The sequence below is a fragment of the Triticum aestivum genome, chromosome 3A, assembly GCF_018294505.1.
Source record: "Triticum aestivum cultivar Chinese Spring chromosome 3A, IWGSC CS RefSeq v2.1, whole genome shotgun sequence".
In the NCBI taxonomy this organism is placed as follows: domain Eukaryota; kingdom Viridiplantae; phylum Streptophyta; class Magnoliopsida; order Poales; family Poaceae; genus Triticum; species Triticum aestivum.
The window spans coordinates 576,614,963-576,640,606 of NC_057800.1; the positions used below are offsets into that span (position 1 = coordinate 576,614,963).

The window sequence follows — 25,644 nt, forward strand, 5'->3', positions numbered from 1 at the left end:
TTCACTATTACACCGATCTAAGTTGAGTTCGACCGCTGTAAATCATATGAATCAGTGTGATTTGATCTGAACCATGATGTCTTTTTTCGCAACAAAAAGAAAAATGAAGTATAGTACTCCGCCCGTCCCAAAATAAATGTCCCTTAGTACAACTTTGTACTAGAGACACTTATTTTGGGATAGAGGGAGTATTTGGTAGTCAGTCCAACTACAGTGCTCCTCCTATATTTACCTGATTTGTATTTGTATTTGTGCTAATAATTGTCCTAGTACGTTTCTCGCCATGACAATGGAGGTTTTTAGTCCGATTGATAATTTTGGTGCTGCCCCTGTCGCAGAATGCCCTGCTGGAGTTCGAGAATGTGGTGAAGGTGAAGAAGCAAACTGTTGCTGGCACGATGCACTACATTACAATCCGGGTCACTGAAGGTGGGGCCAAGAAGCTCTATGAAGCTAAGGTGTGGGAGAAACCATGGGAGAACTTTAAGAAGCTCGAGGAGTTCAAGCTGGTGGAGGACGTTCCAAGCGCATAACTCATAAGGTAAGATTTCCCTCTGTTTCACACTGAATACCGTCGAATAAAATTGCGTCTATTTCATGCGGCAAAGTATCAAGGTTGATTCTTGTTTCAAGAGCATATCATCTCAGCTGTGTTTGCCCTGGTTGAATCATGCAGGCTGTGAATAACTATGTCCATAAGTTTCTTTATTATTGATCATCAGGACACATGATGTTAACCATGAATTACTAGAGATTATTAAGACACATGATGTTTAGAACCTTGTTCGCCATTTGTTTGTAGAGAATTGATTTGTTAATCTAAATAATTTCAGGCGCGTCCCAGCTTTGCAAGGATCTGCAGCTATGGTGTTGATGTAGCTATCTATCGGACATGGTTTAGCGTGTTCTCGTGTAATATCAAGAATAAGTCCGCTTCTTGCAAGTTGTTTTAACCACATCTCTAAATAAAATTCTCAGTATTATTGTATTTTGTTTTTCCTTTGATCGACTTGTTTTACCCTGGGCAGCAATTAGCATCACATTAGCCTGCCCATTATATCTGACCATTAGAGTTTGAGATGGTTTAGCTTAAAAAAAGCATAATTATTGCAGTTGATTTAGCTTTGCCTGATATGGTTTCTCCAGTATAAGAGGGATAGCCGCACTGTGATGTTCGAGCTGCGGCCAGGGATCCAGGAAATAGCAGCGAGCAGAAAAGAAGTAGGAAGTAGGAACTGGCTGCTTATTTGATAACTGCATTAGTGTAGCAATGATACATGCATGAAAGAGGAATGCAAGGAACATTCAGGTTGTTGGTAACTGCTTAAGCTTCGGTGAGGGAGGCAGCTAGGGTTCCCCCTCCTCCCCTCCCACCGCCGCCGGCCTCGCGCCCTGCCTCCGTCCCCTTCAGCCCTCCCCCTTCCCCTGTCCAGATCCGCCTCCTCGGGAGGTGGCCGGGGCGGAGCTCAAGCTCCTCACCTGCGGGCCCCTCCTCCCGCGTCTCCCCCTGCCGCTGCCGGCGGACGCCCCCGGCGCTGGCCCGGGTGGTGCCGCAGGCGGCGGACCTTCTTGTCCCTACGCGCGCGTGCTCCCTTCTCGGGGCAGGGAGGCGGTGGCGGTGCAGCCTGGCTTGACTGCGGTCCGGCGGCCCTGCGGCGGCGGCCGACGGCAAGCGTGGTGTCGGCGCCGCTCCTTGGCGGCAGGGCAGCGTGGTGGTGCTGGGTGGCCGACGTCGTGCCCCGGGCCCAGATTTGGGCCCGTCGGGCCCCAGTTGGGTCCTAGCGGGCCGGCCCCCCGGCGTGGCCTCGTTGTCTGCGGCGCGGCGAGAAGGAGGAGCGGCTCGGATATGGGGCGTCGGTGTCGACGGCGTGCCGGCAACAGCGCGAGGGCGGGAGCTTTACGGGCCCACGAGGGCTCGGCCGGGCCCGTGGGCCTGGTGTGCTCCTGCTATTGCGTCCGGACGGCTACCGTCACGGACGGTGGAGGTGGGGCCCTCCCGTGTGCCGACAGTGCTGATGCCCTAGTCCCGGCTTTGACTCTTCACCGCTCTGTCCTCACTTCGTGGTGTCGTGGTGAGACGGCGTGGGGGGCTCATGACCGCGTTGGCGCAGGGTGGTGGTTGGTTTGGTGGCTGGATCCGGAGCGCTCGAGGTGCGGGTTGGGATCGGGGAAAACCCCTGTCGGTGTGGCCGACACCGGCGCGGTGGCGCTCGTGGGTGCCACCTGACCTTCCGGGAGGGCGTCGGGGGCTACCCTTCCTCTCGCCCCGTCGTGTACCGGGGAAAACCCTTGATAGCAGCGTCGTCATCGTCGCAATCCTTTTGGAGGTGTTGATAGGTGTCGGCGCTTCGGAGTCTTGGAGCCTAGTGGATGATCCCGGTGAGCGCAGCGATCGCGAGACTTCTTCGTTTTTGTTGATCCGCCGTTGTCGGCATTTGTTTCTTTTGCTCTTTCTCTATCGTTTCTTTTGGCGTGACTGTGCTGCTTCCGCCCCAGCACCTATTCCTACATGGTTCGGTTGGTTGCTTTGTATACAAAGCGGGGGAAACCCCTTCGGCAAAGAGGAACGCAAACTATAGTTTGTATGTAAAAAAATGCAACTTTTATTTCTTGTTGTACCCTTTGGCTCAACATAAGGTATACCGATATTCGATCCTTCATACCGGGTTTGTCTTCATTGCCTATTTAGCTGAAGCTAGGACATAGTCTTCTACTAGACGCCATGTGCAAATGCCATTAGATGATGAAATCGTGCTTCCCTGGCCTCTGAATTCATACCCAGTATCCGAATTTGACAAAGTTAAAGATAAGAGCTGTGATTCCACGCAAAGAACGAAGAATAAAAGAATGCAATTAAAAAAGTTGTGATTCCCCCGCAAAAAAGAAGAAAGGCGTGAGAAAGAGGGTGGTTTCTGCACTGGAATCGCCTTGAGTATCTGTTTTCTCCTATTCTGGTGCCTATTGACCTAAACAATCTAAACTGTGATTTTTTTTTAGCATGTTTGATGCCCTGCCTTTTTTTTTGTATGAATCGGGAACTGTAGAACAAATCGTTTTATGGTGATTTTCATTAATTAAAGTCAAATATGTACAAAAGGACAGAAAAAAAAGTACAGCTATCCAACACCAGTTCTAGGGATCACAGAGTGTGAATTAAATCAATGGCCGACATCATAGATGAGTGCCAATCCATTCCTTTAAGGTATCTAGAAGCATCCTGTGCTCCAGCAGTTGAAGGTCTCGCTTAATCAAGAATTTCCTGGAGTCTATATATTCAGCTACACTTTTGATTATTTTTCCCCCTATTTCTCTGTCCAGATATGCCAACGCCCCAGAATAATACTATCCAGTGCGATGTTCTGTGGGAGTGCTGAGATGGCAAAAGAGGCTTCATCTAAAAGTGCAATGAAATTGTTTATATGAGGAATGATTGTGGCCCAACAATTTTGTGCAAAAGTACAATCCCCCCAAAAATGCGTTGCAGTCTCAGTATGTTCATTACACATGCGTAATCACAAAATTCCGGATGAATTGATTTTCTCTGGACTAGTTTTTTGGTATTGATTCCGTCATGTAGTAAGCGAGAAGAAAATTTGTTGCCTCAGTCTGCAATAGCTTTTCCAGTGTCTTCTAAATAGGGAGGCAAGCTCCCTAGCGTTTCCGAACACACAACCAAAAAGGTAAGTTTTGTCCTAATGCTATAATGCAAAATCCACCCTTAAATAAAATCTTGTCCAATGAGTAATTGTTTTGTGTGTTTCATTTTTTAAAAGTTCATAAATTTTGAACCGAGCATCAGAATTAAGATTCATTTTCATCATTGGATTTCTGGATGAGCTCTTCAAAACTAAATGACATATTAGTATGTTTCCATGGTTTTTTTTCTCAGGCAACTTTGGTGCCATGAAGAGGCAACTTTTGTACTGTACTTTGGTGCCATGAAGTAGTAAGCAACTTTCAGTTAGGTCGTGTATTATGGTCACCTATCATCCCGACGTCCTTCCCGCATGGGGCCGACACGGTCGCGAGAGGGGGAGAATCGACCATTGGCACTCCTGTAGGTGTGTGCCCACAAGGCTATTCGTCCACATGTAGGTTGTCTACCATGACTACCTATCAACTATAGTGTTACACCGTTACATGAAACATCTTCTTGACAGGTTGTTTATCGTGAGTACCTATTAACTCAGTGCTCTTATAAAGTTGGCTATCATGACCGGCAAGTTGGCTAGTGTCACCTATGAAGTTGATTTCGACATACCTTTTTCTATAGCAACTTTGATGCCATGGAGAAGCAACTTTTGTACTATAGTAGGCAACTTTCGGTTAGGTTGTGTTTCATGGTCACCTATCATCCTGATGTTTTTTTGAGTTGGCTACGATGACTACCAAATTGTTTAGCATCACCTGTAAGTTGTCTACCATGACTAGCTAGCAACTCTGGTGTTATTAGAAGCACTTGCCAGGTTGCCTATCATGATTACCTATCGACTCAATGCTCTTATAAAGTTGGCTATCATGACCGTCAAGTTGCCTAGGGTCACCTATGAAGTTGCTTTTGAAGATTTTTTTCCCTCTCAAGCACCTTTGGTACTTATGATGTGTATCATGGTCACATATCATCCTAAAAATGTTTCTTGAGTTGGCTACAATGACTACCAAATTATCTATCATTACCTATAAGTTGCCTATCATGACTACCTATCAACTTTGATGCTACATGAAAGTACCTTGTATCAACTTAATTATATGACCCGTTGCGTCAATTGGTGCAGAGACCAACTGTAGCCCGAAAGTTAAGTGAACTGTTTGAAGGATTTTTTCATCAACTGCCTTGACTATGATCATTTCATAACTTTCTTTGTCAAGATAAGTCGTGTTGTCGCTTTCTTTGTCGAGACATAAGTTGTTTTCTTGAGCAGGTGAATGGCCTCTGAGAGTTCTTTTGATGCTCGGGCCTTAGCTCATCTCATAACCGCTACGGAAAATAACAACTGAGAAATAGGTTATGTTCGTATCACATTTGTATTTTCCTTGTAAGCAAAAACCAATCTCGACCGGGAAGTTAAGCAAGCCATGGACAACACGTTGAGCAGATGTTCCTTCTACGAAATCATCCCCAAAGGGCGATTGAGAAGGTAAATTGACTCATAGGCTTTATCTTTTCATGTTGCAACCAGATTCATAGAAAACTCGACGACATCTCTCCATGCAAATGATGTGAACCATCAAACTAACAATCCCCACCTGGGATGACATGAGCAAAAGGAAACCAGACGAACCAACCAAATGATTGAGTGGCCAGGAATGAAAAAACACGCTACCTGGCTAGCCGCAAGGGTCAAATTTCGGGCAACGCTCAAACTTTTTGGAGAAAGATATCTCCCTACTATGTTTGATCCAACCGCAGCAGTCCAAGGCAGGGGGAACATGAAAAGACACGTTATTCGGCCAGCCGCGAGGGGCAAAGTCTTGGCATCTCTCAGACTTTTTTGGAGAACAACTACTCTCTACTGTATTCGGCCTAGCCGCAACAGTCCTAGGATTGGCAGCCATAGAAAAACACGATATTCGGCTAGCCGCAACGATCAAAGTTCGGGCAACACTTAGACTTTTTGGAGAACGACATCTCCCTATTGTGATCGGGCCAGCCGCAGCGGTCCAAGGCCAGGCAGACATGATAAATGTTGGGGAACGTAGTAATTTCAAAATTTTCCTACGCACACGCAAGATCATGGTGATGCATAGCAAAACGAGGGAAGAGTGTTGTCTACGTACCCTCATATACCGTAAGCGGAAGCGTTATGACAAAGCGGTTGATGTAGTCGTACGTCTTCACGATCGACCGATCTAGCACCGAAGGTACGAAACATCCGCGATCTGCACATGTTCGGCTCGCTGACGTCCCACGAACTCACGATCCAGTAGAGCTTTGAGGGAGAGCTTCATCAGCACGACGGCGTGATGACGATGATGATGTTGCTACCAAAACAGGGCTTCGCCTAAGCACCGCTACGATATAACTGAGGTGGATTATGGTTGAGGGGGCACCGCACACGGCTAAAAGATCAATGATCAACTTGTGTGTCTATGGGGTGCCCCCTTCCCCCGTATATAAAGGAGTGGAGGAGGGGGAGGGGGCCAGCCTCCTAGGCGCGCCCCAAGGGGAGTCCTACTCCCATCGGGAGTAGGATCCCCCCTTCCCTAGTTGGACTAGGAGTGGAAGGAAGGGGGAGGAAGGAGAAAGGAAAAGGGGGCCCGCTGAGGGAGTCCTGGATTAGGGGGTGTTCGGGTAGCCGGACTATACCTTCAGTTGGACTCCAGGACTATGAAGATACAAGATTGAAGACTTCGTCCCGTGTCCGGATGGGACTTTCCTTGGCGTGGAAGGCAAGCTTGGCGATGCGGATATTCAAGATCTCCTACCATTGTAACCGACTTTGTGTAACCCTAACCCTCTCCGGTGTCTATATAAACCGGAGGGTTTTAGTCCGTAGGACAACTTCATCATACAACAATCATACCATAGGCTAGCTTCTAGGGTTTAACCTCCTTAATCTCGTGGTAGATCTACTCTTGTACTACCCATATCATCAATATTAATCAAGCAGGACGTAGGGTTTTACCTCCATCAAGAGGGCCCGAACCTGGGTAAAACATCGTGTTCCTTGCCTCCTGTTACCATTCGGCCTAGACACACAGTTCGGGACCCCCTACCCGAGATCCGCCGGTTTTGACACCGACATTGGTGCTTTCATTGAGAGTTCCTCCGTGTCGTCACTTTTAGGCCCGATGGCTCCTTCGATCATCAACAACGATGCAGTCCAGGGTGAGACTTTTCTTCCCGGATAGATCTTCATCTTCGGCGCCTTCGCACTGCGGGCCAATTCGCTTGGCCACCTTGAGCAGATCGAAAGCTACGCCCCTGGCCATCAGGTCAGGTTTGGAAGCCTAAACTACACGGCTAACATCCGCGGGGACTTGATCTTCGACGGATTCAAGCCACAGCCAAGCGCGCCGCACTGTCTCGATGGGCATGATATAGCTCTGCCGCCGAACAGCGCCTTGGAGGCCGCACACGCATCAGTTCCGACCATTGATTCGGAGCCTACGGCACCGATCGAGGATCAGCGGTTGGACGCTGCCTCAGGGGTTGCAATCTTAGAGGCGATCGAGCCGAACTCCAGCCCCGCACTCCGCATGGCCCGTGACTCCGAGGAGCCGGATTCCTCCCCGAACTCCGAGCCCCCCGCGCCCCTGCCGATCGAATCCGATTGGGCGCCGATAATGGAGTTCACTGCCGCGGACATCTTTTAGCACTCGCCCTTCAGCGACATCCTGAATTCTCTAAAGTCTCTCTCTTTATCAGGAGAGCCCTAGCCGGACTACGTTCAGCAAGATTTGGATACGGACGATGAGGAAATTCAAAACCCACCCACCACCCACTTCGTAGCCACTGTCGACGACTTAACCGACATGCTTGACTTCGACTCCGAAGACATCGACGGCATGGATGACGATGCAGGAGACGAACAAGAACCAGCACCTGTAGGGCGCTGGAAGGCCACCTCGTCATATGACATATATATGGTGGACACTCCAAAGGATGGAGATGGCGATGGAACAGCAAGGGACGATACCTCTAAGAAACAGCCCAAGCGCCGGCGTCAGCGGCGCCGCTCTAAATCCCGCCAAAGCAAAAACGGTGATTCCGGCACGGGAGATAATACTACTCCGGATAGCGCCGAAAAACACCCCCTCCAGCAAGATTCAGCACATGAGGACAGAGAAGCCAACCCTCACGAGAGGGCGGCGGACCAAGAGGTTGAGGACGATAATTATACGCCTCCCTCCGAAGACGAGGCAAGCCTCGATGACGACGAGTTCATCGTGCCAGAGGATCTCGCCGAACAAGAGCGTTTTAAACGCAGGCTTATGGCCATGGCAAGCAGCCTCAAGAAGCAGCAACAACTTAGAGCTGATCAGGATTTGCTAGCTGACAGATGGACTGAAGTCCTTGCGGCCGAAGAGTATGAACTCGAACGCCCCTCCAAGAGTTACCCAAAGCGCAGGCTGCTACCCCGACTAGAGGAGGAAGCACCTACATCACCAGCGCATGACATGGCCGACCGGCCACCTCGTGGCCGCGACAGAGAGGCCTCTTGGCCCTCCACTCAAGCCATGCCTCGACGCCGCGTCAAGCATACTAAGGCACGGGAAAATGCGCCCGACCTGCGCGACATACTGGAGGACAAGGCAAGGCAAACAAGATCAATCTACGGATCGCGCAGGCGCCCCACGGCACGTGATGGTGATCGTCACTCCGGATGCAATAAATCCGGCCGGGCCGAACTCAACAGACAAAGCTCCTTCGAGCTGCGTCGTGATATAGCCCAATACAGAGGCGCCGCACACCCACTATGCTTCACAGATGAAGTAATGGATCATAAAATACCTGAGGGCTTCAAACCCGTAAACGTCGAATCGTACGATGGCACAACAGATCCTGCGGTATGGATCGAGGATTATCTCCTTCATATCCACATGGCCCGCGGTGATGATCTACATGCCATCAAATACCTCCCACTCAAACTTAAAGGAACGGCCCGGCATTGGCTTAACAGCTTGCCAGCAGACTCAATTGGTTCTTGGGAGGACCTGGAAGCCGCATTCCTTGATAACTTCCAGGGCACTTATGTGCGACCACCGGACGCCGATGACCTAAGCCACATAATTCAGCAGCCAGAGGAATCGGCCAGGCAATTATGGACACGGTTCCTAACAAAGAAAAACCAGATAGTCGACTGTCCGGACGCAGAGGCCTTAGCGGCCTTCAAGCATAATATCCGTGACGAGTGGCTTGCCCGACACCTGGGACAGGAAAAGCCGAAATCTATGGCAACCCTCACGACACTCATGACCCGCTTTTGCGCGGGAGAAGACAGCTGGCTAGCTCGCAACAACAATTTAACCAAGAACCCTGATAATTCGAACACCAAGGACAAAAGCGACAGGTCGCGTCGGAACAAACAAAAGCGCCGCGTTAACAGCGACAGCAACGAGGATACGGCAGTTAATGCCGGATTCCGAGGCTATAAATCCGGTCAACGGAAAAAGCCATTCAAAAGAAATACTCAGGGCCCATCCAGTTTGGACCGAATACTCGACCGCTTGTGCCAGATACATGGCACCCCCGAAAAGCCAGCCAATCACACCAACAGGGATTGTTGGGTGTTCAAGCAGGCAGGCAAGTTAAGAGCCGAAAACAAAGACAAGGGGCTGCATAGCGACAACGAGGAGGAGCCCAGGCCGGCGAACAACAGTGGACAGAAGGGATTTCCCCCGCAAGTGCGGACGGTGAACATGATATACGGAACCCACATCCCTAAGAGAGAGCGGAAGCGTGCGTTACGGGACGTATATGCGATGGAGCTAGTCGCCCCAAAGTTCAACCCATGGTCCTCCTGCCCGATCACCTTTGATCGAAGGGACCACCCCACTAGCATCCGTCACGGCGGCTTCGCCGCATTGGTTCTAGACCCAATCATTGACGGATTTCATCTCACAAGAGTCCTCATGGACGGCGGCAGCAGCCTGAACCTGCTTTACCAGGATACAGTGCGAAAAATGGGCATAGATCCCTCGAGGATCAAGCCCACCAAAACGACCTTTAAAGGCGTCATACCAGGTGTAGAAGCCAACTGTATAGGCTCAGTCACACTGGAAGTGGTCTTCGGATCTCCGGATAACTTCCGAAGTGAGGAGTTAATCTTCGACATAGTCCCGTTCCGTAGTGGCTATCACGCACTGCTCGGGCGAACCGCATTCGCAAAATTCAACGCGGTACCGCACTATGCATACCTCAAGCTCAAGATGCCAGGCCCTAGAGGAGTAATCACGGTCAATGGGAACACTGAACGCTCCATCCAAACGGAGGAGCACACGGCAGCGCTCGCAGCAGAAGTACAAAGCAGCCTCTCCAGGCAGTTCTCCAGCTCGGCCTTCAAAAAGCCGGACACTGTCAAGCGCGCCCGGAGTACCCTACAACAAGACCGCCTGGCACGTTCTGAGCTAGCGTAGCAATGCGGCCCCAACCCTAGCCCTCGCGATATAGCGAAACTAGTGCTTCGCGTACATAACTACGCTCTTGAAATACCATGGGCACAGGGGAAGGGGCACTATCACGGCACGCCCGAAATACGGCTTAAACCGCACCAGGGGCTGTCGGATTCCTTTTTTTCTTTTTTTCTCTTACTCTCAGGACTCCATACTTCGGATGACCCGTTCGGCAATTCAACTACCGCACAAACGATGCAAGATCCAGGAAAGCAGACAAGCCACGCCGCATTATGGAACTCCCAGGTGGTCTCTATTGCGAGCAGTATACCTGTTTTTTAATACAATTCCGCGGCCTGCCCCTGGCCAATAGTCCAATTTCTTTTGCTTATCGCACTATTTGTATCGTTCCGCTTTCATAGCAGCCTTTCTATAAACAATGCATAGCTTTTTGTCTATTTTTTGCATTATCCTCTTTTTATATATATGTTTATTAATAAAATGTTGCATCTGTACACTATGGTATGGCAAAAATACGCCAGGGGCTTCAGTACCCATCAATATGGCGTGAGAAGTCCATACACTTTCACAAGTGCGGCCCCCCGAACTTATAGCACTATATGCATCGGCTCCGAATCATGATTTGGGTCAATAGTTGGTTTTGCCCGGCTCCTATGTTTTGGTGCCTTACGTTCCACTATATCGGCTAAGGTAGCACTAGGAGAACTACTGCGATTGTGCCCCAGTTAAGCTGGGCTGAGCACCTCAGTAGAGAAAGCTAAAACTGACTGTCATGATAAGGCGAGAGACCGGTCGCTGTTCGAGAGGTTTTTCGAGTCCTTAAAGACTTATGCCGCTTCGAGCAAGGAACCGGCTTTGTCCGGCCAAGGCATGGATAGCGCCCCGAACTCGGTCTTCCGAATACTAGGGGCTTCGCCGAAATTTAAAATTATAGAGTTCTATGGCTAAGTGAGAGTGTTCAAGCATTATATTGCGATTGCCTTGTTCGTTGTGCTGAGCGCCTCCCTCGACGGACCCAATCATGGGGAAAAGAGCGCTCAGGTTTATCCCGAACACCCCAGCACTAGTGGCATGGGGGCAGAAGCCGACGACTGGCCATCTCTCAATTTTTTGATAAACGGCTGCACAGAAAGTAATATTTTAAATTCAACAAGCATTGCTTAGCGCATATGAACAAGTTTTCAGCACACAGGAGAACACGAGCGAGTTCATTCAAAAATTACATCCTTGGTACATTCATCCGCCATAAGGCGGGCACCAGCCAGAACATCCTTGTAATAGTTCTCGGGCTTGCGATGCTCCTTCCCCGGCGGCGGCCCGTCCCTCACAAGCTTCTCACCGTCCAGCTTACCCCAGTGCACCTTTGCACGAGCAAGGGCCCTACGTGCACCTTCGATGCAGACGGAGCGCTTGATGACCTCGAGCCTTGGACAAGCCTCCACCAGCCGCCGCACCAGTCCGAAGTAGCTCCCAGGCAGGGCCTCTCCAGGCCACATTCGAACTATGAAGCCCTTCAGGGCTTGTTCGGCCGCCTTGTGGAGCTCGACCAGCTGCTTCAGCTGGTCGCTCAAGGGCACAGGGTGTCCGGCCTCAGCGTACTGAGACCAGAACACCTTCTCCGTCGAGCTGCCTTCCTTGGCTCGGTAGAATGCGGCAGCATCGGATACGCTGCGGGGAAGATCTGTGAATGCCCCTGGAGAGCTCCGGATTCGGGTAAGTAACAAATAGTTTACTTTTATATGTCTGCTTTGCATAGAGAATGCCTTACCCGCCGCTATCTTTTTCACCGCATCCAATTCCTAGAGGGCCTTCTGGGCTTCGGCCTTGGCAGATTTGGCAGTTTTAAGGGCCGCAGCAAGCTCGGACGCTCGCGTCTTCGAGTCGAGCTCCAAACTCTCATGTTTTTTCATGAGAGCCTGAAGCTCTTGCTGCACCTCGCCGACCTGCGCCTCAAATTTCTCCCGCTCGGTGCGCTCCGTGGCCGCTTTCTTCTCGGCCTCGGACAGCGCCTGCTTGAGGGTCGCCACCTCAGTTGTGACCCCTACAATAAGCAGTGTACTCCTGTCATTTTTTGCAATTGCGTCTTTTTATAGGCATTTTTTCTATAAGGTATCTCTTACCTTCTTTCTCCTCGAGCTGCCGTTTGGCAAGGCCGAGCTCTTGCTCGGTCCGCTCGAGGCCCTGCTTCAGGGCACCCACCTCCGCAGTCAGTGCGGCGGTGGCCAGCAGCGAAGCCTGCATACGTATATTGACTCCTTTTTAGTTAGACTCCTGCAATATTTAATAGATCCTCTATTCGGCTTTTCTTTCCGAACGCCAAACAGAGCATCAGGGGCTACTGTCTATGTGGTAATATTTTTACATATTTTTTACTTACCTCGAAGCCTGTTAGAAGGCTAGCACAAGCTTCAGTCAGTCCGCTTTTGGCGGACCGAACCTTCTGGACCACCGTACTCATGATGGTACGGTGCTCCTCGTCGATGGAGGCGCCCTTAAGCACCTCCAGCAGATTGTCCGGCGCCTCCAGTTGGACGGAGGACGCCGGCTCAATAGGCTTGCTCCTCTTGGCAGGAGTTCGCCTGCCGCGGTCCGGAACCGTTGATGATTCCGGCGCGGTGTCCGACTTAAAGCCGGACTTGGAGCCCTGGGGGGTCTGGTCCCCTTTACTCTTGGAGTCCGGGAGGTCGCCTCGCGGTTCCTCCTGGACCACCTCCTCTTGCCCCGGAGATTGTCGCGATGCCACTTCGGCGTCATCCGCAGCACAGGGGGAGGCAGCGGGCGGAACTGAATTCACGTCCGATGAATCCAGGGAGCCGCTCGACAACTCGTCGAGCCCGTCCTTGGGCGGGCTGCATGATTATATTCGACATTAGGGAAAGCTGCGCAACAAAAGGAATATCATGAGTTACTCTGGTATCCGAACACTTACGATTTCGCCGGACGCTTGGCCCTGTCCGGCCACTCCTCTTCGTCCTCGTCGGCGTCGGGGGCGTAGTTCGGCGGAGGGGTTTTCCTCTTCTTGGACCCTTCGGCCTCCCCTACTGGGGCGGCCTTCCTCTTCTTTCCTCCCCCCGCTGGAGGGGGAGAGGTCTCTTCTTCCTCCTCCTCGTCGTCATAGGAGGAGTGCGTCTCGGACTCGTCGGATGACGAGTCTGACACCACCATATGCCAGGAACTCTTTCGAGTCCCCGTGGCCTTATTCTTCTTGTCCTTCTTCTCCGGCACCACATAAGGTGCCGGAACCAGCAGCTTCACTAGGAGAGCAGGGGCTGGGTCTTCGGGCAAGGGAGCCGGACAGTTAATCAGTCTGGACTTCGCCTGCTAATCTTGTCAAAGGTGAGGGAGTTTAGATCCCGCATAGAGTGAAACTATGAAGAAAACTTAACATCCTGTAAAAGATGAAAATATTTTACCTCGCCAGCAGGACGCTGCGAGCTGAATCCGCGGTCTTCGGAGGCGGATGTGGGAGCCTCGGCGCCTTTGGTTAGCCCCTTCCAGACATCTTCATACGTCGTGTCGAAGAGCCTGCTCAGAGTTCGGTGCCGCACCGGGTTGAACTCCCACAGATTGAAGTCCCGTCCTTGACACGGAAGGATCCGGCGGACGAGCATGACCTGGACTACGTTGACAAGCTTGAGCTGCTTGTTCACCAGGGACTGGATGCATTTTTGCAGTCCGGTCACCTCTTCTTCGTCGCCCCACGACAAGCCCGTCTCCTTCCAGGACGTGAGCCGCGTAGGGGGTTCGGATCGGAATTCAGGGGCTGCGATCCACTTCGGATCGCGTGACTCGGTGATGTAAAACCACCCTGACTGCCACCCCTTCAAGGTCTCCACAAAGGAGCCCTCGAGCCATAGGACGTTGGCTATTTTGCCCGCCATGGCACCTCCGCACTCCGCCTGGTTGCCGCGCACCACCTTTGGCTTGACGTTGAAGGTCTTGAGCCAAAGGCCGAAATGGGGGCGGATGCAGAGGAAAGCCTCGCACACAACGATAAACACCGAGATATTGAGGATGAAGTTCGGGGCCAGATCGTGGAAATCTAGGCCATAGTAGAACATGAGCCCGCGGACAAATGGGTGGAGAGGAAAACCCAGTCCGGAGGAAGTGGGGAAGAAATACTACCCTCTCATGGGGCCTTGGGGTAGGGAGAAGCTGCCCCTCCTCAGGAAGCCGGTGCACAATGTCTTTGGACAGGTATTCGGCCTTCCTTAGCTTTTTGACATGGCCCTCCGTGACGGAGGAGACCATCCACTTGCCTCCCGCTCCGGACATTGTTGGAGAAGGTTGAGGTAGGAAGTGCGGGCTTGGGCGCTGGAGCTCGGGTGCGCAGAAGATGGATAGGCAAAGGAGGAAGAAGGCGTAGGTAAAAAGGTGGATCCTTATCCCCTTATATGGGCGGATGCGACTATGCGTCCCCACCAGCCTAGTAAAACTCGCTTGCCTCCCAAGCGTCGTGATAAATGGCGCGGTTGGGTTACCCACGTCCGTATTGATGAGAATCCCGTAAATGGGGGACACGGTCTCTGCTTTGACAAGGCGTGCCGAGGAAACCGCCTCACAAAACACGTTGAGGTGGAAAAGTGAAAATGATTCGAATAAAGGCTTGGCCGTAGTGTGATGACATGTTGCGGAATACGTCAGCAGATTAGATTTGTGTTAATATTATTCTCTCTGTGGCAATACGTGGAAACTTATTTTGCAGAGCCAGACACTACTCTTGGTGTTTACAAACTTTTATGAAGAATTTGGAGGAGGAACCCGCCTTGCAATGCCGAAGACAATCTACGCGCCGGACTCGTCGTCATTGAAGCCTGGTTCAGGGGCTACTGAGGGAGTGCTGGATTAGGGGGTGTTCGGGTAGCCGGACTATACCTTCAGCCGGACTCCGGGACTATGAAGATACAAGATTGAAGACTTCGTCCCGTGTCCGGATGGGACTTTCCTTGGCGTGGAAGGCAAGCTTGGCGATGCGGATATTCAAGATCTCCTACCATTGTAACCGACTTTGTGTAACCCTAACCCTCTCCGGTGTCTATATAAACCGGAGGGTTTTAGTCTGTAGGACAACTTCATCATACAACAATCATACCATAGGCTAGCTTCTAGGGTTTAGCCTCCTTGATCTCGTGGTAGATCTACTCTTGTACTACCCATATCATCAATATTAATCAAGCAGGACGTAGGGTTTTACCTCCATCAAGAGGGCCCGAACCTGGGTAAAACATCGTGTTCCTTGCCTCCTGTTACCATTCGGCCTAAACGCACAGTTCGGGACCCCCTACCCGAGATCCGCCGGTTTTGACACCAACACCCGCCCCCTCCCAATTCGGATTGGGCTTGGGGGGTGCCCCCTCCTTTGCTCCATTCCCCTCTCTCCCACTAAGGCCCAATAAGGCACATATACCTCCCGGGGGGTTTCGGTAACCTCCCGGTACTCCAGTATATGCCCGATCTCATCCGGAACCATTAAGATGTCCAAATATAGCCGTCCAATATATCGATGTTTATGTCTCGACCATTTCGAGACTCCTCATCATGTCCATGTTCATATCTGGGACTCCAAACTACCTTCGGTACATCAAAAGACATAAACTCATAATACCGATCGTCACTGAATGTTAAGCGTGCGGACCCTACGGGTTCGAGAACTATGTAAACATGAACGAGACACGTCTCCGGTCAATAACCAATAGCGGAACCTAGATGCTCATATGGGTTCCTACATATTCTACGAAGATCTTTATCGGTCAAACCGCATAACGATATATGTTGTTCCCTTTGTCATCAGTATGTTACTTGCCCGAGATTCGATCGTCGGTATCTTAATACCTAGTTCAATCGCGTTACTGGCAAGTCTCTTTACTCGTTCCGTAATGCATTATACCACAGCTAACTCATTAGTCACATTGCTTGCAAGGGTTATAGTGATGTGCATTACCGAGAGGGCCCAGGGATACCTCTCCGACAATCGGAGTGACAAATCCTAATATCGATCTATGCCAAATCAACTAACACCATCGGAGACACCTGTAGAGCACCTTTATAATCACCCAGTTACATTGTGATGTTTGGTAGCACAGAAAGTGTTCCTTCGATATTCAGGAGTTGCATGATCTCATAGTCATAGGAACATGTATAAGTTATGGAGAAAGCAATAGCAACAAACTAAACGATCATCATGCTAAGCTAACGGATGGGCCAAGTCAATCACATCATTCTCTAATGATGTGATCCCGTTAATCAAATGACAACTCATGTCTATGGTTAGGAAACATAACCATCATTGATTCAACGAGCTAGTCAAGTAGAGGCAAACTAGTGACACTCCGTTTGTCTATGTATTCACACATGTACTAAGTTTCCGGTTAATACAATTCTAGTATGAATAATAAACATTTATCATGATATAAGGAAATATAAATAACAACTTTATTATTGCCTCTAGGGCATATTTCCTTCAGTCTCCCACTTGCACTAGAGTCAATAATCTGGATTACATTGTAATGATTCTAACACCCATGGAGTCTTGGTGCTGATCATGTTTTGCTCGTGAGAGAGGCTTAGTCAACGGGTCTGCAATATTCAGATCCGTATGTATCTTGCAAATCTCCATGTCTCCCTCCTTGACTTGATTGCGGATGGAATTGAAGCGTCTCTTGATGTGCTTGGTTCTTTTGTGAAATCTGGATTCCTTTGCCAAGGCAATTGCACCAGTATTGTCACAAAAGATTTTCATTGGACCCGATGCACTAGGTATGATACCTAGATTGGATATGAACTCCTTCATCCAGACTCCTTCATTTGCTGCTTCCGAAGCAGCTATGTATTCCGCTTCACATGTAGATCCCGCCACGATGCTCTGCTTGGAACTGCACCAACTAACAGCTCCATGATACGTCTCCAACACATCTATAATTTTTTATTGTTCCATGCTATTATATTATCAACCTTTGATGTTTTATATGCATTAATATGCTATTTTATATGATTTTTGGGACTAACCTATTAACCTAGAGCCCAGTGCCAGTTTCTGTTTTTTCTTGTTTTAGAGTATCGCAGAAAAGGAAAATCAAACGGAGTCCAATTGACCTGAAACTTCACAGAACTTATTTTTGGACCATAAGAAGCCCACGGAGTATCGGAGATGGACCAGGAGAGTCATGTACTGCCCACGAGGGTGGGGGGCGCGCCCCCTGTCTCGTGGACAGCTTGGAGATCCACCGACGTACTTCTTCCTCCTATATATACCCATATACCCTAAAAACTTCGGGGAGAACAATAGATCGGGAGTTCTGCCGCCAGAAGCCTCCGTAGCCACCGAAAACCAATCTAGACTAGTTCCGGCACCCTGCCGAAGGGGGAATCCCTCTCCGGTGGCCATCTTCATCATCCCGGTGCTCTCCATGACGAGGAGGGAGTAATTCTCCCTCGGGGCTGAGGGTATGTACCAGTAGCTATGTGTTTGATCTCTCTCTCTCTCTCTCTCTCTCTCTCTCGTGTTCTTGAGGTGGTACGGTCTTGATGTATCGCGAGTTTTGCTATTATATTTGGATCCTGTGATGTTTCTCCCCCTCTACTCTCTTGTAATGGATTGAGTTTTCCCTTTGAAGTTATCTTATCGGATTGAGTCTTTAAGGATTTGAGAACACTTGATGTATGTCTTGCGTGGGATACCCGTGGTGACAATGGGGTATTCTATCGATCCACTTGATGTATGTCTTGGTGATCAACTTACGGGTTCCACCCATGAATCTATGCATAGGGGTTGGCACACGTTTTCGCCTTGACTCTCTGGTAGAAACTTTGGGGCACTCTTTGAAGTACTTTGTGTTGGTTTGAATAGATGAATCTGAGATTGTGTGATGCATATCATATAATCATACCCATGGATACTTGAGGTGACATTGGAGTATCTAGGTGACATTAGGGTTTTGGTTGATTTGTGTCTTAAGGTGTTATTCTAGTACGAACTCTATCATAGATCGAACGGAAAGAATAGCTTCATGTTATTTCACTACGGACTCTTGAATAGATCGATCAGAAAGGATAAGTTTGAGGTGGTTTCGTACCCTACCATAATCTCTTCGTTTGTTCTCCGCTATTAGTGACTTTGGAGACTCTTTGTTGCATCTTGAGGGATAGTTATGTGATCCAATTATGTTATTATTGTTGAGGGAACTTGCACTAGTGAAAGTATGAACCCTAGGCCTTGTTTCAACGCATTGCAATACCGTTTGTGCTCACTTTTATCATTAGTTACCTTGCTGTTTTTATATTTTCAGATTACAAAAACCTTTATCTACCATCCATATACTACTTGTATCACCATCTCTTCGCCGAACTAGTGCACCTGTACAATTTACCATTGTATTGGGTGTGTTGGGGACACAAGAGACTCTTTGTTATTTGGTTGCAGGGTTGTTTGAGAGATACCATCTTCATCCTACGCCTCTCACGGATTGATAAACCTTAGGTCATCCACTTGAGGGAAATTTGCTACTGTCCTACAAACCTCTGCACTTGGAGGCCCAACAACGTCTACAAGAAGAAGGTTGTGTAGTAGACATCAAGCTCTTTTCTAGCGCCGTTGCCGGGGAGGTTAGCGCTTGAAGGTATATCTTTAGATCTTGCAATCGAATCTTTTAGTTTCTTGTTTTATCACTAGTTTAGTTTATAAAAGAGAATTATAATAAAATGGAATTGAGGGTACCTCATATGCTTCATCTTTTTAATGTCTTTCGTGAAAATAAGGATTCCGATAATTGTGCTCATGTGCTAGAAGAAGAATGCATTAGAATGCTTGGCACTAAATACTTGAATGATGAGCATGATTGCAATGTTGTTAGTATGAATTCCTTGAATATCCATGATGCTAATGATATGCAAAGCCACAAGCTTGGGGATGCTATGTTTGATGAAGATGATATTTTTTGTCCCCCAAGTTTTGATATGCAAATTTGTTATGATGATAGGATGCCTCCTACTTATGATGATTATATTGATGAAAGTGGGTTTGGAAGAGTGTCAACTTTAGGAAGTAATGATCCCACTATTTTGGAGGATGTTGAATCTTATTATGATAATTATGAAAGTGGATTTGGAGAGGCCATGACTTTATTTAGTGATGATTCCACTATCTTGGAAGAGGTTTCAATCGATTATGATGAGAACAAATGTGCTACTTGTGATGATTATTGTGATGATACTTATGCTATAAAAATTAGTGATGACTATATTTATAAAACTTGTCATGATTATGATTACCCTTTTTCTAAACATTACTCTTTTAATGTGGAAACAATTTATAGTATTCGAGTCTCTTATGATACTCCCACCATTCTGAATGAGAAGAATTTTGCTTATGTGGAGAGTAATAAAATTTCTATGCTTGTAGATCATGAAAAGAATGCTTTAGGTGCTGGTTATATTGTTGAATTCATTCATTATGCTACTGAAAATTATTATGAGGGAGGAACATATGCTTGCAGGAATTGCAATAACATGAAGTTTCCTCTCTATGTGCTTAAAGTTTTGAAGTTATGCTTGTTTTGCCCTCCTATGATAGTTGATTATTGTTCCCACAAGTTGTTTGCTCACAAAATCCCGATGCATAGGAAGTGGGTTAGACTTAAATGTGCTAGTCATATTCTTCATGATGCTCTCTTTATGTTTCAATTCTTATCCTTTATGTGAGTATCATTGAAATCATCATGCCTAGCTAGGGGCGTTAAACGATAGCGCTTGTTGGGAGGCAACCCAACTTTATTTTTGTTCCTTGATTTTTTCTCCTATTTAGTAATAAATAATTTATCTAGCCTCTGTTATGATTGAGTTTTTTATGTTTTAATTAGTGTTTGTGCCAAGTAGAACCGTTGGGAAGACTTGGGGAAAATCTTGTTGATCTTGCTGTAAAAAACAGAAACTTTAGCGCTCACGAGAATTGCTGCCATTTTTTATTGGAGAGTGATATTTAGTTAATTATTTTTGAAGATGATTAATAGATAAATTCCTCACGTCCAGAAATTTATTTTAGAATTTTTGGGGTTCCAGAAGTTTGCATTAGTTACAGATTACTACAGATTGTTCTGTTTTTGACAGATTCTATTTTTCGTGTGTTGTTTGCTTATTTTGATGAATCTATGGCTAGTAAAATAGTTTATAAACCATAGAGAAGTTGTAATACAGTAGATATTACACCAATATAAATAAATAATGAGTTCACAACAGTACTAAGTGGTGATTTATTTTCTTATACTAACGGAGCTTATGAGTTTTCTGTTAAGTTTTGTGTTGTGAAGTTTTCAAGTTTTGGGTAAAGATTCGATGGACTATGGAATAAGGAGTGGAAAGGGCCCAAGCTTGGGGATGACCAAGGCGCCCCAAGGTAATATTCAAGGACAACCAAGAGCCTAAGCTTGGGGTTGCCCCGGAAGGCATCCCCTCTTTCGTCTTCGTTCATCGGTAACTTTACTTGGAGCTATATTTCTATTTACCACATGATATGTGTTTTGCTTGGAGCGTCAATTTATTTTGTTAGGATTTGCTTGCTATTTGAATAAAATACCAAGATCTAAAATTATTAAATGGAAGAGTCTTCACATAGTTGCATAATTATTCGACTACTCATTGATCTTCACTTATATCTTTCGGAGTAGTTTGTCGTTTGCTCTAGTGCTTCATTTATATCTTTTAGAGCACGATGGTGGTTTTATTTTGAAGAAATAGATGAACTCTCATGCTTCACTTATATTATTTTGAGAGTCTTTAGAACAGCATGGTAGTTTGCTTTGGTTATGAATTTAGTCCTAATATGATGGGCATCCAAGAGGGATATAATAAAAACTTTCATATAAAGTGCATTGGATACTATGAGAAGTTTGATACTTGATGATTGTTTTGAGATATGGAGATGGTGATATTAGAGTCATGCTAGTTGAGTAGTTGTGAATTTGAGAAATACTTGTGTTGAAGTTTGTGATTCCCGTAGCATGCTCGTATGGTGAACCGTTATGTGACGAAATCGGAGCATGATTTATTTATTGATTGTCTTCCTTATGAGTGGCGGTCGGGGACGAGCGATGGTCTTTTCCTACCAATCTATCCCCCTAGGAGTATGCGCGTAGTACTTTGTTTCGATAACTAATAGATTTTTGCAATAAGTATGTGAGTTCTTTATGACTAATGTTGAGCCCATGGATTATACGCACTCTCACCCTTCCACCATTGCTAGCCTCTCTAGTACCGCGCAACTTTCGCCGGTACCATAACCCACCATATACCTTCCTCAAAACAGCCACCATACCTACCTATTATGGCATTTCCATAGCCATTCCGAGATATATTGCCATGCAACTCTCCACCGTTTCGTTTATTATGACACGCTCCATCATTGTCATATTGCTATGCATGATCATGTAGTTGACATTGTATTTGTGGCAAAGCCACCGTTCATAATTCTTTCATACATGTCACTCATGCATCATTGCTATCCCGGTACACCGCCGGAGGCATTCATATAGAGTCATACTTTGTTCTAGTATTGAGTTGTAATCATTGAGTTCTAAATAAATAGAAGTGTGATGATCATCAATAATAGAGCATTGTCCAAAAAAGGCCAAATAAAAAAATAAAGGCCCAATAAAAAAATGCCAAATAAAATAAAATAAATAAATAAAAGGGACAATGCTACTATCCTTTTTCCACACTTGTGCTTCAAAGTAGCATCATGATCTTCATGACAAAGAGTCTCATATGTTGTCACTTTCATATACTAGTGGGAATCTTTTATTAGAGAACTTGGCTTGTATATTCCAACAATGAGCCTCCTCAAGTGCCCTAGGTCTTCGTGAGCAAGCAAGTTGGATGCACACCCACTTAGTTTCTTTTGTTGAGCTTTCATACACTTATAGCTCTAGTGCATCCGTTGCATGGCAATCCCTACTCACTCACATTGATATCTATTAATGGGCATCTCCATAGCTCGTTGATACGCCTAGTTGATGTGAGACTATCTTCTCCCTTTTTGTCTTCTCCACAACCACCCTTCTATTTCACCTATAGTGCTATATCCATGGCTCACGCTCATGTATTGCGTGAAGATTGAAAAAGTTTGAGAACATCAAAAGTATGAAACAATTGCCTGGCTTGTCATCGGGGTTGTGCATGATTTAAATATTTTGTGTGGTGAAGATGGAGCATAGCTAGACTATATGATTTTGTAGGGATAGCTTTCTTTGGCCATGTTATTTTGAGAAGACATGATTGCTTAGTTAGTATGCTTGAAGTATTATTATTTTTATGTCAATATTAAACTTTTGTCTTGAATCTTATGGATCTGAACATTAACGCCACAATAAAGAAGAATTACTTAGAGAAATATGTTAGGTAGCATTCCACATCAAAAATTCTGATTTTATCATTTACCTACTCGAGGACGAGCAAGAATTAAGCTTGGGGATGCTGATACATCTCCAATGTATCTATAATTTTTGATTGTTCCATGCTATTATATTATCAACCTTGGATGTTTTGTATGCATTTATATGCTATTTTATATGATTTTTGGGACTAACCTATTAACCTAGAGCCTAGTGCCAGTTTCTGTTTTTCCCTTGTTTTAGAGTATCGCAGAAAAGGAAAATCAAACGGAGTCCAATTGACCTGAAACTTCACGGAACTTTTTTTTGGACCAGAAGAAGCCCACGGAGTATCGGAGATGGACCAGGAGAGTCCCAGGATGCCCACGAGGGTGGGGGCGCGCCCACCCCCTAGGCGCGCCCCCTGCCTCGTGGATAGCCCGGAGATCCACCGACGTACTTCTTCCTCCTATATATACCCATATACCCTAAAAACTTCGGGGAGCATAATAGATCAGGAGTTCCGCCGCCAAAAGCCTCCGTAGCCACCAAAAACCAATCTAGACCCGTTCCGGTACCCTGCCGGAGGGGGAATCCCTCTCCAGTGGCCATCTTCATCATCCCGGTGCTCTCCATGACGAGGATGGAGTAGTTCTCCCTCGGGGCTGAGGGTATGTACCAGTAGCTATGTGTTTGATCTCTCTCTCTCTCTCTCGTGTTCTTGAGGTGGCACGGTCTTGATGTATCGCGAGCTTTGCTATTATATTTGGATCCTATGATGATTCTCTCCCTCTACTCTCTTCTAATGAATTGAGTTTTCCCTTTGAAGTTATCTTATCGGATTGAGTCTTTAAGGATTTGAGAACACTTGATGTATGTCTTGCGTGGGATACCCATGGTGACAATGGGGTATTCTATTGATCCACTCGATGTATGTTTTGGTGATCAACTTGCAGGTTCCGCCCATGAACCTATGCATAGGGGTTGGCACACGTTTTCTCCTTGACTCTCCGGTAGAAACTTTGGGGCACTCTTTGAAGTACTTTGTGTTGGTTTGAATAGATGAATCTGAGATTGTGTGATGCATATCGTATAATCATACCCACGGATACTTGAGGTGACATTGGACTATCTAGGTGATATTAGGGTTTTGGTTGATTTGTGTCTTAAGGTTTTATTCTAGTACGAACTCTATGATAGATCGAACTGAAAGAATAGCTTCATGTTATTTCACTACAGACTCTTGAATAGATCGATCAAAAAGGATAACTTTGAGGTGGTTTCGTACCCTACCATAACCTCTTCATTTGTTCTCAGCTATTAGTGACTTTGGAGTGACTCTTTGTTTCATGTTGAGGGATAGTTATGTGATCCAATTATGTTATTATTATTGAGAGAACTTGCACTAGTGAAAGTATGAACCCTAGGCCTTGTTTCCACACATTGCAATACCGTCTGTGCTCACTTTTACCATTAGTTACCTTGCTGTTCTTATATTTTCAGATTACAAAAACCTTTATCTACCATCCATATACTACTTGTATCACCATCACTTCGCCGAACTAGTGCACCTATACAATTTACCATTGTATTGGGTGTGTTGGGGACACAAGAGACTCTTTGTTATTTGGTTGCAGGGTTGTTTGAGAGAGACCATGTTCATCCTACGCCTCTCACGGATTGATAAACCTTAGGTCATCCACTTGAGGGAAATTTGCTACTGTCGTACAAACCTCTGCACTTGGAGGCCCAACAGCGTCTACAAGAAGAAGGTTGTGTAGTAGACATCACTCCACCATTTAATAAAAACACATATCCGGTTTGTGACTTAGAGTCATCCGGATCAGTGTCAAAGCTTTCATCGACGTAACCGTTTACGACGAGCTCTTTGTCACCTCCATATACGAGAAACATATCCTTAGTCCTTTTCAGGTATTTCAGGATATTCTTGACCGCTGTCCAGTGATCCACTCCTGGATTACTTTGGTACCTCCCTGCTAAACTGATAGTAAGGCACGCTGTTGGGGAACGCAGTAATTTAAAAAAAATTCTACGCACACGCAAGATCTATCTAGGTGATGCATAGCAACGAGAGGGGAGAGTATTGTCCACGTACCCTCATAGACCGAAAGTGGAAGCGTTATGACAACGCAGTTGATGTAGTCGTACGTCTTCACGATCCGACCGATCCTAGCACTGAAAGTACGGCACCTCCGCGATCTGCACACGTTCAGCTCGGTGACGTCCCTCGTACTCTTGATCCAGTTGAGGCCGAGGGAGAGTTTCGTCAACACAACGGTGTGGTGACGGTGATGATGAAGCTACCGATGCAGGGCTTTGCCTAAGCACTGCAATGATATGACCGAGGTGGAAATCTGTAGAGAGGGGCACCGCACACGGCTAAGACAACTGTCAACTTGTGTGTCTATGGGGTGCCCCTGAAGGAAATATGCCCTAGAGGCAATAATAAAGTTATTATTTATTTCCTTGTATCATGATAAATGTTTATTATTCATGCTAGAATTGTATTAACCGGAAACACAATACATGTGTGAATACATAGACAAACAGAGTGTCACTAGTATGCCTCTACTTGACTAGCTCGTTGATCAAAGATGGTTATGTTTCCTAACCATAGACATGAGTTGTTATTTGGTTAACGGGATCACATCATTAGGAGAATGATGTGATTGACTTGACCCATTCCATTAGATTAGCACTTGATCGTTTAGTTTGTTGCTATTGCTTTCTTCATAACTTATATATGTTCCTATGACTATGAGATTATGCAACTCCCGTTTACCGGAGGAACACTTTATGTGATACCAAACGTCACAACGTAACTGAGTGATTATAAAGGTGCTTTACAGGTGTCTCCGAAGGTATTTGTTGGGTTGGCGTATTTCGAGATTAGGATTTGTCACTCCGATTGTCGGAGAGGTATCTTTGGGCCCTCTCAGTAATGCACATCACTCAAGCCTTGCAAGCATTGCAACTAATAAGTTAGTTGCGGGATGATGTATTACGGAACGAGTAAAGAGACTTGTCGGTAACGAGATTGAACTAGGTATTGAGATACCGACGATCGAATCTCGGGCAAGTAACATACCGATGACAAAGGGAACAACGTATATTGTTACGCGGTCTGACCGATAAAGATCTTCATAGAATATGTAGGAGTCAATATGATCATCCAGGTTCCGCTATT

At 46.7% G+C, this 25,644-nt stretch overlaps 1 protein-coding gene across 1 annotated transcript in view; it reads left to right on the top strand.

Annotated features, from left to right (window-relative positions):
* Positions 1-988, top strand: part of LOC543407 (cysteine proteinase inhibitor) — a gene marked incomplete in the record, with an annotated part of 1,700 nt that extends 712 nt beyond the window's left edge. Inside the window, 2 exon segments of the mRNA XM_044485789.1 lie at positions 339-541; positions 834-988. Coding sequence (XP_044341724.1) covers positions 339-533 — 195 coding nt within the window.
* Positions 989-25,644: the final 24,656 nt, after the last annotated feature.